The sequence below is a fragment of the Petromyzon marinus genome, chromosome 82 (assembly GCF_048934315.1).
Source record: "Petromyzon marinus isolate PM22_M1 ecotype Great Lakes invasive population chromosome 82, UKy_Petmar_22M1.pri1.0, whole genome shotgun sequence".
NCBI lineage: Eukaryota > Metazoa > Chordata > Hyperoartia > Petromyzontiformes > Petromyzontidae > Petromyzon > Petromyzon marinus.
This window is the reverse complement of record NC_133747.1, coordinates 3691466-3710143: the sequence shown is the minus strand read 5'-3', so window position 1 is coordinate 3710143 and position 18678 is coordinate 3691466. Positions and strand designations below refer to the sequence as shown.

The following is an 18678-nucleotide window of genomic DNA, read 5'->3' as shown; positions in this document are numbered from 1 at the left end:
GTGGTGTCACAGTAGTGGTAGTAGTGTCACAGTAGTAGTAGTAGTGGTGTCACAGTAGTAGTAGTGGTGGTGTCACAGTAGTAGTAGTAGTGGTGTCACAGTAGTGGTAGTAGTGTCACAGTAGTGGTAGTAGTGGTGTCACAGCAGTAGTAGTAGTAGTAGTGGTGTCACAGTAGTAGTAGTAGTGGTGTCACAGTAGTTGTAGTAGTGTCACAGTAGTAGTAGTAGTGGTGTCACAGTAGTGGTAGTGGTGTCACAGTAGTGGTAGTGGTGTCACAGTAGTGGTAGTAGTGTCACAGTAGTAGTAGTGGTGTCACAGTAGTGGTAGTAGTGTCACAGTAGTAGTGGTGTCACAGTAGTAGTAGTGTCACAGTAGTAGTAGTGGTGTCACAGTCGTGGTAGTAGTGGTGTCACAGTAGTGGTAGTGGTAGTAGTGTCACAGTAGTGGTAGTAGTGTCACAGTAGTGGTAGTAGTGTCACAGTAGTGGTAGTAGTGGTGTCACAGTAGTAGTAGTAGTGGTGTCACAGTAGTAGTAGTGGTGTCACAGTAGTAGTAGTAGTGGTGGTGTCACAGTAGTAGTAGTAGTGGTGTCACAGTAGTGGTAGTAGTGGTGACACAGTAGTAGTAGTGGTGTCACAGTAGTAGTAGTAGTGGTGTCACAGTAGTAGTAGTAGTGGTGTCACAGTAGTAGTAGTAGTGGTGTCACAGTAGTAGTAGTGGTGTCGCAGTAGTGGCAGTGGTGTCACAGTAGTGGTAGTGGTGTCACAGTAGTGGTAGTAGTGTCACAGTAGTAGTAGTGGTGTCACAGTAGTGGTAGTGGTGTCACAGTAGTGGTAGTGGTGTCACAGTAGTAGTAGTGGTGTCACAGTAGTGGTAGTAGTGTCACAGTAGTAGTGGTGTCACAGTAGTAGTAGTGTCACAGTAGTAGTAGTGGTGTCACAGTAGTGGTAGTGGTGTCACAGTAGTAGTAGTGTCACCGTAGTGGTAGTAGTAGTGGTGTCACAGTAGTAGTAGTAGTGGTGTCACAGTAGTAGTAGTAGTGGTGTCACAGTAGTAGTAGTGTCACAGTAGTAGTAGTGGTGTCACAGTAGTAGTAGTAGTGTCAAAGTAGTGGTAGTAGTGACACAGTAGTGGTAGTAGTGGTGTCACAGTAGTAGTAATGGTGTCACAGTAGTGGTAGTGGTGTCACAGTAGTGGTAGTGGTGTCACAGTAGTGTTAGTAGTGTCACAGTAGTAGTAGTGGTGTCACAGTAGTCGTAGTAGTGGTGTCACTGTAGTAGTAGTAGTGGTGTCACAGTAGTGATAGTGGTGTCACAGTAGTGGTAGTGGTGTCACAGTAGTAGCAGTAGTGGTGTCACAGTAGTAGTAGTGGTGGTGTCACAGTAGTAGTAGTGGTGGTGTCACAGTAGTAGTAGTAGTGGTGTCACAGTAGTTGTAGTAGTGTCACAGTAGTGGTAGTAGTGTCACAGTAGTGGTAGTAGTGGTGTCACAGCAGTAGTAGTAGTAGTGGTGTCACAGTAGTAGTAGTAGTAGTGGTGTCACAGTAGTGGTAGTAGTGTCACAGTAGTAGTAGTAGTGGTGTCACAGTAGTGGTAGTGGTGTCACAGTAGTGGTAGTGGTGTCACAGTAGTGGTAGTAGTGTCACAGTAGTAGTAGTGGTGTCACAGTAGTGGTAGTAGTGTCACAGTAGTAGTGGTGTCACAGTAGTAGTAGTGTCACAGTAGTAGTAGTGGTGTCACAGTCGTGGTAGTAGTGGTGTCACAGTAGTGGTAGTGGTAGTAGTGTCACAGTAGTGGTAGTAGTGTCACAGTAGTGGTAGTAGTGTCACAGTAGTGGTAGTAGTGGTGTCACAGTAGTAGTAGTAGTGGTGTCACAGTAGTAGTAGTGGTGTCACAGTAGTAGTAGTAGTGTTGGTGTCACAGTAGTAGTAGTAGTGGTGTCACAGTAGTGGTAGTAGTGGTGTCACAGTAGTGGTAGTAGTGGTGTCACAGTAGTGGTAGTGGTGTCACAGTAATAGTAGTAGTAGTGGTGGTGTCACAGTAGTAGTAGTAGTAGTGGTGTCACAGTAGTGGTAGTAGTGGTGACACAGTAGTAGTAGTGGTGTCACAGTAGTAGTAGTAGTGGTGTCACAGTAGTAGTAGTAGTGGTGTCACAGTAGTAGTAGTAGTGGTGTCACAGTAGTAGTAGTGGTGTCACAGTAGTAGTAGTAGTAGTGTCACAGTAGTAGTGACACAGTAGTAGTGACACAGTAGTAGTAGTGACACAGTAGTAGTAGCAGTAGTGTCACAGTAGTAGTGTCACAGTAGTAGTAGTGACACAGTCGTAGTAGTAGTGTCACAGCAGTAGTAGTGACACAGTAGTAGTGACACAGTCGTAGTGTTAGTGACACAGTAGTAGTAGTGACACAGTAGTAGTAGTGACACAGTAGTAGTAGTAACAGTCGTGGTAGTAGTAGTGTCACAGTAGTAGTAGTAGTGTCACAGTAGTAGTGACACAGTAGTAGTAGTGTCACAGTAGTAGTAGTAGTGTCACAGTAGTAGTAGTGTCACAGTAGTAGTAGTGTCACAGTATTAGTAGTGTCACAGTAGTAGTGACACAGTAGTAGTAGTAGTGACAGTTGTAGTAGTGACACAGTAGTAGTAGTAACACAATCGTAGTAGTAGTGTCACAGTAGTAGTAGTAGTGTCACAGTAGTAGTAGTGATACAGTAGCAGTAGTAGTGATACAGTAGCAGTAGTAGTGATGCAGTAGTAGTAGTAGTGTCACAGTAGTAGTAGAAGTAGTCTCACAGTAGTAGTAGAAGTAGTGTCACAGTAGTAGTAGTGACACAATCGTAGTAGTAGTGTCACAGTAGTAGTAGTAGTAGTGTCACAGTAGTAGTAGTCGTAGTGTAACAGTAGTAGTAGTCGTAGTGTCACAGTAGTAGTAGTGTCAAAGTAGTAGTAGTCGTAGTGTCACAGCAGTAGTAATGTCACAGTAGTAGTAGTGTCACAGTAGTAGTAGTGTCACAGTAGTAGTAGTAGTGACACAGTAGTAGTGTAGTAGTAGTAGTAGTGTCACAGTAGTAGTAGTGTCACAGTAGTAGTAGTAACACAGTAGTAGTAGTGGTAGTGACACAGTAGTAGTAGTGTCACAGTAGTAGTGTCACAGTAGTAGTAGTAGTGTCACAGTAGTAGTAGTGTCACAGTAGTAGTAGTGGTAGTGACACAGTAGTAGTAGTGTCACAGTAGTAGTAGTAGTGTCACAGTAGTAGTAGTAACACAGTAGTAGTAGTGGTAGTGACACAGTAGTAGTAGTAGTGTCACAGTAGTAGTAGTGTCACAGTAGTAGTAGTGTCACAGTAGTTGTAGTAGTAGTGTCACAGTAGTAGTAGTGTCACAGTAGTAGTAGTGTCACAGTAGTAGTAACACAGTAGTGGTAGTGACACAATAGTGGTAGTGTCACAGTAGTAGTAATAGTCGTGACACAGTAGTAGTAGTAGTGTCACAGTAGTAGTAGTGTCACAGTAGTAGTAGTGTCACAGTAGTAGTAGTGTCACAGTAGTAGTAGTGTCACAGTAGTAGTCGTGATACAATAGTAGTAGTGTCACAGTAGTAGTAGTAGTTTCACAGTAGTAGTAGTAGTGACACAGTAGTAGTAGTGTCACAGTAGTAGTAGTAATGATACAGTAGTAGTGACACAGTAGTAGTTGTGACACAGTAGTAATGGTAGTGTCACAGTAGTAGTAGTGTCACAGTAGTAGTGTCACAGTAGTAGTAGTAGTGACACAGTAGTAGTGACACAGTAGTAGTGACACAGTCGTAGTGGTAGTGACACAGTCGTAGTAGTAGTGTCACAGTAGTAGTAGTAGTGTCACAGTGGTAGTGACACAGTAGTAGTAGTGACACAGTAGTAGTAGTGTCACAGTAGTAGTAGTAGTAATGATACAGTAGTAGTAGTGTTACAGTAGTAGTGACACAGTGGTAGTGGTAGTGTCACAGTAGTAGTAGTGGTAGTGACACAGTCGTAGTGGTAGTGACACAGTCGTAGTTGTAGTGTCACAGTAGTAGTAGTGTCACAGTAGTTGTGACACAGTCGTAGTGGTAGTGACACAGTAGTAGTAGTGTCACAGTAGTAGTGTCACAGTAGTAGTAGTAGTGACACAGTAGTAGTAGTGTCACAGTAGTAGTAGTAGTAATGATACAGTAGTAGTAGTGTCACAGTAGTAGTGACACAATCGTAGTGGTAGTGACACAGTAGTAGTAGTGTCACAGTAGTAGTAGTGTCACAGTAGTAGTGACACAGTCGTAGTGGTAGTGACACTAGTAGTAGTGTCACAGTAGTAGTAGTAGTGTCACAGTAGTAGTGACACAGTCGTAGTGGTAGTGACACAGTAGTAGTAGTAGTGTCACAGTAGTAGTGACACAGTCGTAGTGGTAGTGACACAGTAGTAGTAGTGACACAGTAGTAGTAGTAGTGACGCAATAGTAGTAGTGACAACGACCACCACAACGCTTGTGCCAGGCTAGGTGCACCAGGAGGAGGTCATTTGACAGACCCAGCAGCCTGTATTTCATGTGCCCCCTACTGTGCCAACTCACTTCGTTTTTGCTACCCAGTGCTCCTCACCACCTCACCACCACCTCCTCACCACCTCTTCACCACCACCTCACCATATCCTCACCACCTCCTCCTCACCACCTCCTCTTCCTCACCAGCACCACCTCAACAGCACCTCTTGACCACCTCCTCACCACCACCTCACCACCTCCCCCTCTCTCTCCCCCCTCTCACCCCCCTCTCCCCCTCTCTCCCCACAGCCGCCGCTCTCTCCCCACTGCACGAGACCCAACAGCAGCAGCAGCAGCGACACAGACAACACAAACAGCACAAACAACAACAGGCAGAGACCCCCCTCCCTGCCGGTCGTCGTGGCTACGGGAGGGACGCCCTGCCTCTCCCTCCTTCTCCTCCCTCCGCCTCTCCCTCCCCCTCCTTCTCCCTGCTTCCCCTGGTAGCCTCTACCTCCGGCCCCCCTCCTCCCCCTCCTCCTCCTCCACCTCCTCCCCCACCTCCTCCTGCTCAAGCAGCGCCCACTCTGCTGCCCACCTCGTCACGGATCGGACAACCTGCGGCTCCAACTCGCTACGCAGGTACGGGACAGGTTCACGATGGCCGTGTCGCTGGGTTCACGGCGGTCGTGTGGCTGGGTTCACGGTCGTGTGGCTGGGTTCACGATGGTCGTGTCGCTGGGTTCACGGCGGCCGTGTCGCTGGGCTCACGGTCGTGTGGCTGGGCTCACGGTGGTCGTGTGGCTGGGTTCACGGTGGCCGTGTGGCTGGGTTCACGGTGGCCGTGTGGCTGGGTTCACGGTGGCCGTGTGGCTAGGTTCACGGTGGCCGTGTCGCTGGGTTCACGGTGGCCGTGTCGCTGGGCTCACGGTCGTGTGGCTGGGTTCACGGTGGTCGTGTGGCTGGGTTCACGGTGGTCGTGTGGCTGGGTTCACGGTGGCCGTGTCGCTGGGTTCATGGCGGCCGTGTCGCTGGGTTCACGATGGCCGTGTGGCTGGGTTCACGGTGGTCGTGTGGCTGGGTTCACAGTGGCCGTGTCGCTGGGTTCATGGCGGCCCTGTCGCTGGGTTCACGGTGGCCGTGTCGCTGGGTTCACGATGGCCGTGTCGCTGGGTTCACGGTTTCCGTGTGGCTGGGTTCACGGTGGCCGTGTCGCTGGGTTCACGGTGGCCATGTAGCTGGGTTCACGGTGGTCGTGTGGCTGGGTTCACGGCGGCCGTGTCGCTGGGTTCACGGTGGCCCTGTCGCTGGGTTCACGGTGGCCATTTGGCTGGGTCCACGGTGGCCCTGTCGCTGGGTTCACGGCGGCCGTGTGGCTGGGTTCACGGTGGCCGTGTCGTTGGGTTCACAGCGGCCATGTGGCTGGGTTCACGGCGGTCGTGTGGCTGGGTTCACGGTCGTGTGGCTGGGTTCACGGTGGTCGTGTCGCTGGGTTCACGGCGGCCGTGTCGCTGGGCTCACGGTCGTGTGGCTGGGCTCACGGTGGTCGTGTGGCTGGGTTCACGGTGGCCGTGTGGCTGGGTTCACGGTGGCCGTGTGGCTGGGTTCACGGTGGCCGTGTGGCTAGGTTCACGGTGGCCGTGTCGCTGGGTTCACGGTGGCCGTGTCGCTGGGCTCACGGTCGTGTGGCTGGGTTCACGGTGGTCGTGTGGCTGGGTTCACGGTGGTCGTGTGGCCTGGTTCACGGTGGCCGTGTCGCTGGGTTCATGGCGGCCGTGTCGCTGGGTTCACGATGGCCGTGTGGCTGGGTTCACGGTGGTCGTGTGGCTGGGTTCACGGTGGCCGTGTCGCTGGGTTCATGGCGGCCCTGTCGCTGGGTTCACGGTGGCCGTGTCGCTGGGTTCACGATGGCCGTGTCGCTGGGTTCACGGTTTCCGTGTGGCTGGGTTCACGGTGGCCGTGTCGCTGGGTTCACGGTGGCCATGTAGCTGGGTTCACGGTGGTCGTGTGGCTGGGTTCACGGCGGCCGTGTCGCTGGGTTCACGGTGGCCCTGTCGCTGGGTTCACGGTGGCCATTTGGCTGGGTTCACGGTGGCCCTGTCGCTGGGTTCACGGCGGCCGTGTGGCTGGGTTCACGGTGGCCGTGTCGTTGGGTTCACAGCGGCCATGTGGCTGGGTTCACGCTGGCCCTGTCGCTGGGTTCACGGTGGCCATGTGGCTGGGTTCACGATGGCCGTGTGGCTGGGTTCACGGTGGCCGTGTCGTTGGGTTCACAGCGGCCATGTGGCTGGGTTCACGCTGGCCCTGTCGCTGGGTTCACGGTGGCCATGTGGCTGGGTTCACGATGGCCATGTGGCTGGGTTCACGGTGGCCATGTGGCTGGGTTCACGATGGCCGTGTCGCTGGGTTCACGGTGGCTGTGTCATTCTTTCTCTCTCTCTGTGTAGGGAGCCAGAAGTCATCGAAATACAACCCTGGCCACAGGACCATTCCAGATAAATCCAGCTACACACACGGTGAGTCTGTGGGTCTCTGTGTGGTGAGTCTATGCGTCTGTGTGGTGAGTCTTTGGGTCTCTGTGTGGTGAGTCTATGGGTCTTTTGTTGAGTCTATGAGTGTCTGTGTGGTGAGTCTATGGGCGTCTGTGTGGTGAGTCTATGGGTCTGTGTGGGCATCTGTGTGGTGAGTCTATGGGTCTCTGTGTTGTCTGTGGGTCTGATGAGTGGGTGGGTGGGTGAGTCGGTGGGTGAGTTGAATCCATGGGTCTTCTCTGCATGGTGAGTCCAGGCCTCGTGGAGGAGGAGGAGGTGGATGATCAGGAGGAGGAGGAGTACCTGGAGATCCTCACCAACGAGATTCTGGTCAAGGCTCCCCCTCTGGGCTCCAAGGGGACTCAACAGGACTCTGCTGTCTACCAACTCCCACAGAAGATGGTGAGGTCATCGTCGTCGTTCGCATCATCCTCAAATAATATCGGCATCGGCTAATAGCAGCAGCTGTTATGAGATAGGGAACCGGTTCCCATAGGATTGTCTATGGGCCATGTTAAGAGATAGGGAGCCGGTTCCCATAGGAAGTCTATGGGTCATGTTAAGAGATAGGGAGCCGGTTCCCATAGGAAGTCTATGGGTCATGTTAAGAGATAGGGAACCGGTTCCCATAGGAAGTCTATGGGTCATGTTAAGAGATAGGGAACCGGTTCCCATAGGAAGTCAATGGGCTATGTTAAGAGATAGGGAACCGGTTCCCTATCTCTTAACATGGGACAGTGTTAGGAGATAGGGAACCGGTTCCCATAGGAAGTGTATGGGCTATGTTAAGAGATAGGGAACAGGTTCTCTATCTCTTAACATGGGACAGTGTTAAGAGATAGGGAACCGGTTCCCATAGGAAATCTATGGGTCATGTGAAGAGATAGGGAATCTGAGAATCCAACTCCCCCCCCACCCCATAGATGCGTGGTGGGCGTCAGCACGGTGGCGAGGGCGGCGGTGAGGATGACGACGACGATGGTGAGGATGAGGGGGAGGGGCTGGTGAACCGCGGGGCCCTGGTCGGACTCCTGGCGGGGGCTTCGATCGTCGCGGCCGCCATCGTCCTGTCGCTGGCCGTGCTGCGGCGCAAGCAGCAGCAGCAGCACGCCAGCATCAGCCACGGCGTCGTAGAGGTGGGTGTGTGTGGGTGAGTGGGTGTGTGGGTGGGTGAGTGGGTGTGTCCGTCCCCCTACTTCCTTGCGGTGCCGGACGGGCAACTCTGTCGTTGACAGTGCTGTGGGGGGAGGGCCAATTCCGATTGGCTCCTCCCCTCATGGCGTCTCTGTCCACCACAGTGGCTAAACGGGGGCTCTGGACGGGTGGGAGGGGCCGGTAACCTCTCCACCTTCAATTAATTACCACTAAACTACGAATGAAATATGTAACTAATAAGCTTGTGCCGGAGGCCCCGGGGGACAGGCGTCTATGACGTCTCCTGGCCAAACCCCAATTGGCGGAGCCAGGAGATTGAATCTCTACCCTCGGGGCTCCTCCAGAAACAACGAAAAGCCACTACGGATGGCCACGTGGAATGTTCGAACGCTCACTGCAGAGGAGAGGCTGCCACTTCTCTGTCGGGAGCTGGACCGGTACAGCCTGGATGATCTCTGTGGAATTCAGGAGGTCCGGTGGACCGGTTCTGGCTCGTGCCACCATGAGGGATGGACAATCCTCTGCTCGGGGCAGCAGACTGCCAAACAACAGGGTGTGGCCCTTCTTTTGAACAAAAGAATGGAGGGGGTGTGGGAGCGTGGCTGTGAGGTGTGGGAAGCTGTAAGCCCTAGGCTACTTTGGGCTCGACTTCCCATCAACCGGAGGCGAGGAGTGGTGGTCATGGTTACTTATGCCCCCACCGAAGACGAACATCCGTGGAGGGATGCAGGCAAAGCCGATGAGTCAGATGCCTTCTATGACCTCCTGTCACAGGTGCTGGCTAAAGTGGCCCCTCGGGATAGAGTTATCTTGTTGGGTGGCTTCAATGCCCGAATTGGTCATGATGCTGGCACCTGGTCTGGAGTGATTGGAGGGCATGGGCCACTTCAGCTCAATAATAACGGTAGGAGGCTGCTAGATTTTTGTGCAGCCCATGGGCTTGTAATTACCAACACGCTGTTCCGGCATCGGCGCATCCACACAACATCATGGATGCATGCCGGGTCCAAGCAAGAACATCTGCTGGACTACATAGTGATGGACCAGTGGATGCGAGCCCATGTCCATGACACCAGGACCTACCGTGGAGCTGATCTGCCCTCTGACCATCGATTAGTCATCTGTAAGATGCGCCTGCCATTCTTCCACTCCCGTGGTGGGTGTAGGCCCAGGACCCCATTCCAACCTAAAGTGGCCTGGTCTCAGTTATCTGATGAAAGTTGCAAGCGAAAATTTCATCATCGCTTGCGGCTGGCGTTGGCATTGTCCCCCACTCCTCCTGATGTCGAGGGAAAATGGGCGAGGTTTAGGACTGTGACTCATGCAGCTGCAATGACTGCTTTGGGTACGCGGTCCAGACCTCTCCAGAGACCCTGGCTGACAGAGGAGGTGTTCAGGACGGTTGAGAAAAAGCGACAGGCCCACTGTCATCGGCTACAGAATCCCACGTCAGAGCATGAGGAGGCTTACCGCAGCCTTCGCTCGGAGGTTCGGAGAGCCGTGAGGCGCTGCAAGGATGGGTGGTGGTCGCGGGTTTCTGAGGAGATGGAGTCTGCCTCAGTGGCCCGCAATCACAAATCTCTATTTAACTCCATCAAAAAAGTAACCTGCAGCGCCACACCTATTACCATCATTAGGGGAAAACACGGTGCTTCAATCTCCGACCCCCAGGAACAGATTTGCAGATTTGCTGAGCCTTTCTGTGAGGTCCTGGGGGAGGGAAAATCCCTCAGCCAGGAAAACACCGTGGCACAAAGTGAGGATGACCCTGCTGAGGCTGCGGTGCCTAAAATATTTGAAGAAGTCATTCCCTGTGAGTAGCTGGCTGAAGTGCCATCTGTTGAGGAAGTACTGAAGGCGATCCGGAGTCTGAGACCAGGAAAGGCAGCGGGCAGAGATGATCTCCCAAGCGAAATGCTGAAGGAGGGTGGCGTTTGTGCACAGACTGCCCTACATGACATCATGACAACAGTCTGAACCACCAGACTGTAACAACTACAGGGGCATCTCACTCCTCAGTGTTCCGGGAAAGGTCCTGGCAAGGATTATTCAACATCGCCTCGCCAGGCACGCTGAGGAGAGGCATGCGGAGCCCCAATGCGGTTTCAGGAAAGGGCGGTCCTGCACAGATGACATATGTTCTGTCCGTCTGCTACAGCAGAGGTGTAGGGAATTCCAACAAGACCTACGTCTCTGCTTTATTGTCCTGGTCAAGGCCTATGATACCATCAGTAGGCCTGGGCTCTGGGTTCTTCGTGCTTTTGGAGTCCCTGACCCTCTGCTCATGATCATTAAGGACCTTCATGATGGTGAGCCGGCCCCGGTCAAACTACGTGGCCGGGAGTCAGCCATTCCCTGTACACCTTGAGATGCGACAGGGATGTCCTCTGGTTCCCACATTATTTAACATCTATTTTGACCACGTAGTTCGTGACGCCTTCAATAGCTGTAACGGGGGAATCTCCATTTGGTACAGATATAATGGGAGGCTGATCGATGCCCGGGTGCGGTCAAGGGATGGCTCCCTATTGCTCAACCACGTTTTGTATGCCGATGATTTGGTAATAGCTGCTCATTCAGAGGAGGAGTTGGAGACGCTGCTGCTGAGACTGAAGCGTGCCACTAAGAGATGGGGCCTTACCATCAGCCCCACCAAAACTAAGCACCTGTCTGGGTATTTTGTATCATCGGACACTCCACCCCCACAACTCCCAATCGGTGATGGGGCAGTTGTGGAGAGAGTGGAGAGTTTTCCATACCTGGGCAGTGTGATTATGACCGGCTCCAGTTTAACAGCAGAGTTCTCACTCCAAATCAGTCGAGCGGCAATATCTTTTCATCGGTTGCGTAACGCTGTGTGGAAGCTACCTGGTCTGTCGCTCCGCACTAAGCTTAAGGTCTTCTCGGCCACGGTCATTCCCTCCCTTCTCTACGCTTGCGAAACGTAGACCCCCCTAATGGAACATCTTCGCCGGTTAGAAACATTTAGGCTAGCCTGCCTACGATCCATCTTGGGTTTAATCAGGCTGGATTGTGTGAGGAGCTCACAAATCCTGAAAGATATAGACAAGGTCCCATCTGTGAGCTCCTCTGGCAGGCAAGGCTGTGTTGGCTAGGTAATGTAACCCGCATGCCCAGCCACTGCATGCCTAGGCAGCTTTTGTTCGGCCGGATCAAGGGGGCTGGGTGGGCGCATCAAGGGCTAGAGAAGATTTGGAGTGATGTGGTACAGGAGGACGTGGAGCTGAGTGGACTTGCCAATGACTGGTACCAGCAGTGTCAAGATCGGCCTCTGTAGAGGTGGCTCGTGAAGGACGCTACTGGGCAGTTGGAGGCAGTCGCCCTCCAACAACAACAGAGGGCGGAGGAGCGACGCTCACAACAGTGAGCGGAGCGCCGGGTGGCTAAAGCACAGCAGGTTGGCACAGTAGGGGGCACAGGTGGTGCATCAGCCAGTCATCTTAGTCGACCCGTGGCACTTGGGTCTGCCCCGTGACCTCCTGCCAGCGGGCGTTCAACACTTCACATGGCCTCAAGGTGCACATGGCCTGGCACAAGCGTCGTGGTGACGTCACCGTCACTTAGTGGCGAATGGCGGTTGTTGTGTGGGTGTGTGGGTGAGTGAGTGTGTGGGCGAGTGAGTGTGTGTGTGGATGAGTGGGTGGGTGAGTTGGTGGGTGTTTGGGTCAGTGAATGGGTGGGTGGTTACGTAGGTGGGTGGGTGCGTGGGTGGGTGGATGAGTGGATGAGTAACTGAGTGGGTAAGTGGGTGGGTGGTTTGGTTGGTTGATGAGTGAGTGGGTGGGTGTGTGGGTTGGTGGGTGGGTGAGTAACTGGGGTGGGTAGATGAGTGGGTGGGTGGATGAGTGTGAGTGGAGTGAGTGAGTGGATGAGTGAATGGGTGGGTGTGTTTTGTGGGTGTGGGTGAGTGGGTGGTTGTGTTGGTGGGTGGGTGTGTTGATGGGTGGGTGTGTGGGTGGGTGAGCAGCACACCACAATCAGCCACGGTGTTATGGAGCAGCAGATGGTGAGGAAGTGGTGAGGAGGAGGTAGTGAGGAAGAGCACTGGGCAGCTAAAACAAAGCCAGTTGGCATAGTAGGGGGCATATGTGATGAATCTGTACCAAGCCTGGCACAGCAGTTCAACCCATGGCACCGACTGGGTCTTTCCCGTGACCTCCTCCTGGTGCACCTAGCTTGGCACGGGCGCCGTGGCGACGTCATTGTCACTTAGTGGCGAATAGCGGCAGTTGTTATTTGGGAGTGGTAGGGCAGCGGTTAGCACCCTGGCGCATTAATTATTAAATTTATTGCTACGCTGCTGCTCGTTAACAGCACTTGCCCCAGCGACCTGTTTGAAGGCTACACGGGGGAACTTTGTTTTTGAGGGGTTGTGATGATGATGATGGTGGTGGTGGTGGTGATGATAGTGGTGGTGACGGTGGTGACGGTGGTGATGATGGTGACGGTGGTGGGGATGGTATTGACGGTAGTGATGATGGTCATGGTGGTGATGGTGGTGATGGTGGTGGGGATGGTATTGACGGTAGTGATGATGGTCATGGTGGTGATGGTGCAGGTTGATGCTGCTCTAAGCCCAGAAGAGCGCCATCTGAACAAGATGCAGCAGAATGGATACGAGAATCCAACGTACAAGTACTTCGAGCAGATGCACATCTAGTGCTGAGGCTACACTACAGTATACCCTACACTACTGTACACCACACTATACACTACAGTACTATACACTATGCTACTATACACTACTATACACTATGCTACTATACACTACACTACGCTACTGTACACTACACTATACACTACGCTACTATACACTACTCTACCGTACACTACTATGCACAACTATACACTGCACTATACACTAAACTATACACCACTACTACTACACGATACACTACACTAAACTATACACGACGCTATGCAGCACTACTATACACTACACTATACACTACTACATACTTCAACTACCACACACTACTCTACTATAGACTACTGTACTATACACTACTCTGCTATAGACTACACTACTATGCGCTGCTACACACTACACTACTATACACCACACTAAACACTACACACCACACTAAACACTACACACTGCTATACACTCCATACGACACTGCGCTAGACATTCCCCACTATAGATACTCCCCCCGCACACCCCACTCTATATAAATATAAACTCTGTCCACATCGCCCTCTCTCTCGCTCGGTGTCACATCCACGGTTTTAGTGGTCCACGGTGAGTGTCTACATAGTGGTGAGCTGGTGAGAGTCTACACAGTGGTGAGCTGGTGAGAGTCTACACAGTGGTCCATGGTGAGAGTCTACACAGTGGTGAGCTGGTGAGAGTCTACACAGTGGTGAGCTGGTGAGAGTCTACACAGTGGTGAGGTGGTGAGTCTACACAGTGGTGAGTGTCTACACAGTGGTGAGAGTCTACACAGTGGTGAGCTGGTGAGTCGTCACAGTGGTGAGTGTCTACACAGTGGTGAGGTGGTGAGTGTCTACACAGTGGTGAGCTGGTGAGAGTCTACACAGTGGTGAACTGGTGAGAGTCTACACAGTGGTGAGCTGGTGAGAGTCTGCACAGTGGTGAGCTGGTGAGAGTCTACACAGTGGTGAGCTGGTGAGAGTCTACACAGTGGTGAGCTGGTGAGAGTCTACACTGTGGTGAGGTGGTGAGAGTACACAGTGGTGAGGTGGTGAGAGTCTACACAGTGGTGAGTGTCTACACAGTGGTGAGGTGGTGAGAGTCTACACAGTGGTGAGGTGGTGAGTCTACACAGTGGTGAGCGTCTACACAGTGGTGAGAGTCTTCAAAGTGGTGAGGTGATGAGTCTACACAGTGGTGAGTGTCTACACAGTGGTGAGGTGGTGAGTCTACACAGTGGTGAGGTGGCGAGTCTACACAGTGGTGATAACACATTGGTGAGAGTCTAGACAATGGTGTCTGCACACTATTCATCTCACCTGGCTAGATGAATAGTGAATCTCAGTGGGGTCGCTCTCACCTGGCTAGATGAATAGTGAATCTCAGTGGGGTAGCTCTCACCTGGCTATATGAATAGTGAATATCATTGGAGTGGCTCTCACCTGGCTAGATGAATAGTGAATCTCAGTGGAGTGGCTCTCACCTGGCTAGATGAATAGTGAATCTCAGTGGGGTCGCTCTCACCTGGCTATATGAATAGTGAATCTCAGGGGGGGTTAGCTCTCACCTGGCTAGATGAATAGTGAATCTCACTGGGGTCGCTCTCACCTGGCTATATGAATAGTGAATCTCAGGGGGGGTTAGCTCTCACCTGGCTAGATGAATAGTGAATCTCAGTGGGGTAGCTCTCACGTGGCTAGATGAATAGTGAATCTCAGTAGAGTGGCTCTCACCTGGCTAGATGAAGTGAATCTCAGTGGGGTAGCTCTCACCTGGCTATATGAATAGTGAATCTCAGTGGGGTAGCTCTCACGTGGCTAGATGAATAGTGAATCTCACTGGGGTCACTCTCACCTGGCTAGATGAATAGTGAATCTCAGTGGGGTAGCTCTCACCTGGCTATATGAATAGTGAATCTCAGTGGGGTAGCTCTCACGTGGCTAGATGAATAGTGAATCTCAGTGGGGTAGCTCTCACCTGGCTAGATCAATAGTGAATCTCAGTGGGGTAGCTCTCACGTGGCTAGATGAATAGTGAATCTCAGTGGGGTAGCTCTCACCTGGCTATATGAATAGTGAATCTCAGTGGGGTAGCTCTCACGTGGCTAGATGAATAGTGAATCTCAGTGGGGTAGCTCTCACCTGGCTAGATCAATAGTGAATCTCAGTGGGGTAGCTCTCACGTGGCTAGATGAATAGTGAATCTCACTGGGGTCGCTCTCACCTGGCTATATGAATAGTGAATCTCAGTGGGGTAGCTCTCACCTGGCTAGATGAATAGTGAATCTCAACGGGGTCACTCTCACCTGGCTATATGAATAGTGAATCTCAGTGGGGTCGCTCTCACCTGGCTAGATGAAGTGAATCTCAGTGGGGTAGCTCTCACCTGGCTAGATGAATAGTGAATCTCAGTGGGGTAGCTCTCACCTGGCTATATGAATAGTGAATCTCAGTGGGGTAGCTCTCACCTGGCTAGATGAATAGTGAATCTCAACGGGGTCACTCTCACCTGGCTATATAAATAGTGAATCTCAGTGGGGTAGCTCTCACCTGGCTAGATGAATAGTGAATCTCAACGGGGTCGCTCTCATTTAACTATATGAATAGTGAATATCAATTGCGTGGCTCTCACCTGGCTAGATGAATAGTGAATGAATAGTTAATGACACTGCTTTATTTATTTGCGTTGTTCACTGCTCTGTCGGTGTCACTAACCGCCCTGCTCACTCTAGCCGTCCATGTGGTTTTTTTATATATAAATTAAAATGAGGCGAGAAAAAGAATGACACGCACACGCGTGTTCACGGGCACACGCGTGTTCACGGGCACACATACACCTGCGCACGCGTACGAGTGTGTGTACATGTGTGTGTACGTGTGTGTGTACCTATGCTATCACCTGTGTATATGTGCTGTTAACTTGTAACCATGATGTTAGACGTTGTCGTTAGGTGATGGTCATGATGATGATTGCGCTGATCGTGACGGTAATTTTGATGATGATTATGGGCATGACGGGAAGAGATTGCATCCTGAGAGTGGTCAGATGGTCTCTAGAGCCCGGGTCTGTAGACCATGACTGTCTAGACTGCGAGTCTCTAGACCATGACTCTCTAGAGCCCGAGTCTTGTGACCATGACTCTCTAGAGCCCGAGTCTCTAGACCATGCCTCTCTAGAGCCCGAGTCTTGTGACCATGACTCTCTAGAGCCCGAGTCTCTAGACCATGACTCTCTAGAGCCCGAGTCTCTAGACCATGACTCTCTAGAGCCTGAGTCTCTAGACCATGACTCTCTAGAGCCCGAGTCTTGTGACCATGACTCTCTAGAGCCCGAGTCTCTAGACCATGCCTCTCTAGAGCCCGAGTCTCTAGACCATGACTCTAGATCCCGAGTCTCTAGACCATGACTCTCTAGAGCCTGAGTCTCTAAACCATGACTCTCTAGAGCCCGAGTCTCTAGACCATGACTCTCTAGAGCCCGAGTCTCTAGACCATGACTCTCTAGAGCCCGAGTCTCTAGACCATGACTCTCTAGAGCCCGAGTCTCTAGACCATGACTCTCTAGAGCCCGAGTCTCTAGACCATGACTCTCTAGAGCCCGAGTCTCTAGACCATGACTCTCTAGAGCCCGAGTCTCTAGACCATGACTCTCTAGAGCCCGAGTCTCTAGACCATGACTCTCTAGAGCCCGAGTCTCTAGACCATGACTCTCTAGAGCCCGAGTCTCTAGACCATGACTCTCTAGACCCCGAGTCTCTAGACCATGACTCTCAAGAGCCCGAGTCTCTAAACCATGACTCTCTAGAGCCCGAGTCTCTAGACCATGACTTTCTAGAGCCCGAGTCTCTAGACCACGACTCGCTAGAGCCCGAGTCTCTAGACCATGACTCTCTAGAGCCCGAGTCTCTAGACCATGACTCTCTAGAGCCCGAGTCTCTAGACCATGACTCTCTAGAGCCCGAGTCTTTAGACCATGACTCTCTAGAGCCTGAGTCTCTAGACCATGACTCTCTAGAGCCCGAGTCTATAGACCATGACTCTCTAGAGCCCGAGTCTCTAGACCATGACTCTCTAGAGCCCGAGTCTCTAGACCATGACTCTAGATCCCGAGTCTCTAGACCATGACTCTCTAGAGCCCGAGTCTCTAGACCATGACTCTCTAGAGCCTGAGTCTCTAGACCATGACTCTCTCTAGAGCCCGAGTCTCTAGACCATGACTCTCTAGAGCCCGAGTCTCTAGACCATGACTCTCTCTAGAGCCCGAGTCTCTAGACCAGTGGTTCTTAATCTTTACTGCAGCCTTGCTTCCCTTTGGTTCCCAATCGTCAAACGTTAATACATAAAGATGTTTGATGAAACAAAGTAGTTGTACTTACGTGCCTGTGCTTAATTTATTTTCTATTATTTACCTTCTAAACAAATCTGGCCATGTCTTGCAGCCCATGTTAAGAACCACTGCTCTAGACCATGACTCGACTGTGACTCTCTAGACCATGACTCTCTAGACCAGGGGTGGGGAGCCTTTTTTCTGCCAAGGGGCATTGGAAATTTATAACATCATTCGTGGGCCACACAAAATTATCAACTTAAAAATTAGCCCGTTATATTTGGTTAAACATTTAATTAACTCACCCCTAATGCGATGGCTGGAACTGCTTCTCTTTGGTGAGACATGTGATGTTAGCTAGTATTGATCATGTTGCTACTCGCAACTGCTTTTTTCAGGTTTGCTCCTAGATTTATTGAATTTTGAGTCCCGCCTGCAGTTGCCTTGGCAGGGCCAGACTAAATGATTTTGCGGGCCTTATACGGCCCGCAGGCCGGACGTTCCCCACCCCTGCTCTCGACCATGACTCTCAACCCCCGGGTCTCTAGACCCCTGGGTCTGTAGATCCCCGGGTCCGTGATGTGTGCTGGGTGTGTGTGTGTATTGAGTTTAGTACTCGAGTGAGTATTCTGCATATACTGCATGTAATTAGCGCTACTGGTTGGTAAAAGATGTTGCGAAATTAGGATTGTAGGTGGAGGAGGAATTGGAGGATGAGGTGGAGGAATAATAGGAGGTGGTGGAGGAATAGGAGGTTCGAGTAGAGTCTTCGTCGTTTAAACCTCACCGAGTCCCCTTCACAACCACGACACAGACCGGGCGGTCGCGAGTGAACCTACGGGAGGGGAGGGATGGCGGGTCTGCATGGGATGATGAGGTCGAGGGATCTGGAGGTGATTAGCTAGATGGGGTGGTTAGGTAGTTGTGAAGTAGAGTGGTAAGATAGTGGCGAGGTGGACGGAGTGGCGAGGTAGACGGAGTGGCGAGGTAGACGGAGTGGCGAGGTAGACGGAGTGGCGAGGTAGACGGAGTGGCGAGGTAGACGGAGTGGTGAGGTACACAGTGGTGAGGTTTCACGATGAGTCTGTGCAGCCCCCGCTAGAGTTCCCTTGCTAGGTTTTAGACGGAACTCTGTGACCACGAGAGCTCGTTATTTAAAATAAAATAAAGATTTACAAACGTTCACGGACGTCGCGATGTGGACCAATAAAGGATCCAGACTCTGGTGGACGTCTGTGGTGGTGAGTCCTTCTCTACGCTTATGAATCGTGGACCCCTCTGGTGGAACATTGGTGCCGGTTTGATACATTCAGGCTGGCCCTGCCTACGATCCATCTCCTGGGTGTTAACCTGACACATTCCCATCGGCAAGCTGCTCCAGCAGGCGAGGCTGCGTTGGCTGGGTCACGTAGCCCGCACATGCCCAGCCACTGCATGCCCAAGCAGCTTCTGTATGGCCCGCATAGAGGGGGATGAATGGGCACGACACAGGCTGGAGAA

At 51.8% G+C, this 18678-nt stretch overlaps 1 protein-coding gene across 3 annotated transcripts in view; it reads left to right on the top strand.

The window, feature by feature from the left end:
• LOC116957700 (amyloid-beta A4 protein-like) overlaps positions 1 to 18403 on the top strand; it is a 61240-nt gene extending 42837 nt beyond the window's left edge. Inside the window, exons 11-16 of one of the 3 annotated variants that reach the window (XR_012931224.1) lie at positions 4801 to 5133; positions 6939 to 7007; positions 7279 to 7424; positions 7946 to 8158; positions 12757 to 13859; positions 13911 to 18403. Coding sequence is in view for 1 of the 3 variants with exons in the window: in XM_076057365.1 (XP_075913480.1) it covers positions 4801 to 5133; positions 6939 to 7007; positions 7279 to 7424; positions 7946 to 8158; positions 12757 to 12858 (863 nt within the window). In the remaining 2 variants the exon portion in view is untranslated. Of the gene's footprint in view, positions 1 to 4800; positions 5134 to 6938; positions 7008 to 7278; positions 7425 to 7945; positions 8159 to 12756 lie in introns of all 3 variants that reach the window. The other 2 variants (XR_012931223.1, XM_076057365.1) reach the window with 2 other exon arrangements.
• Positions 18404 to 18678: the final 275 nt, after the last annotated feature.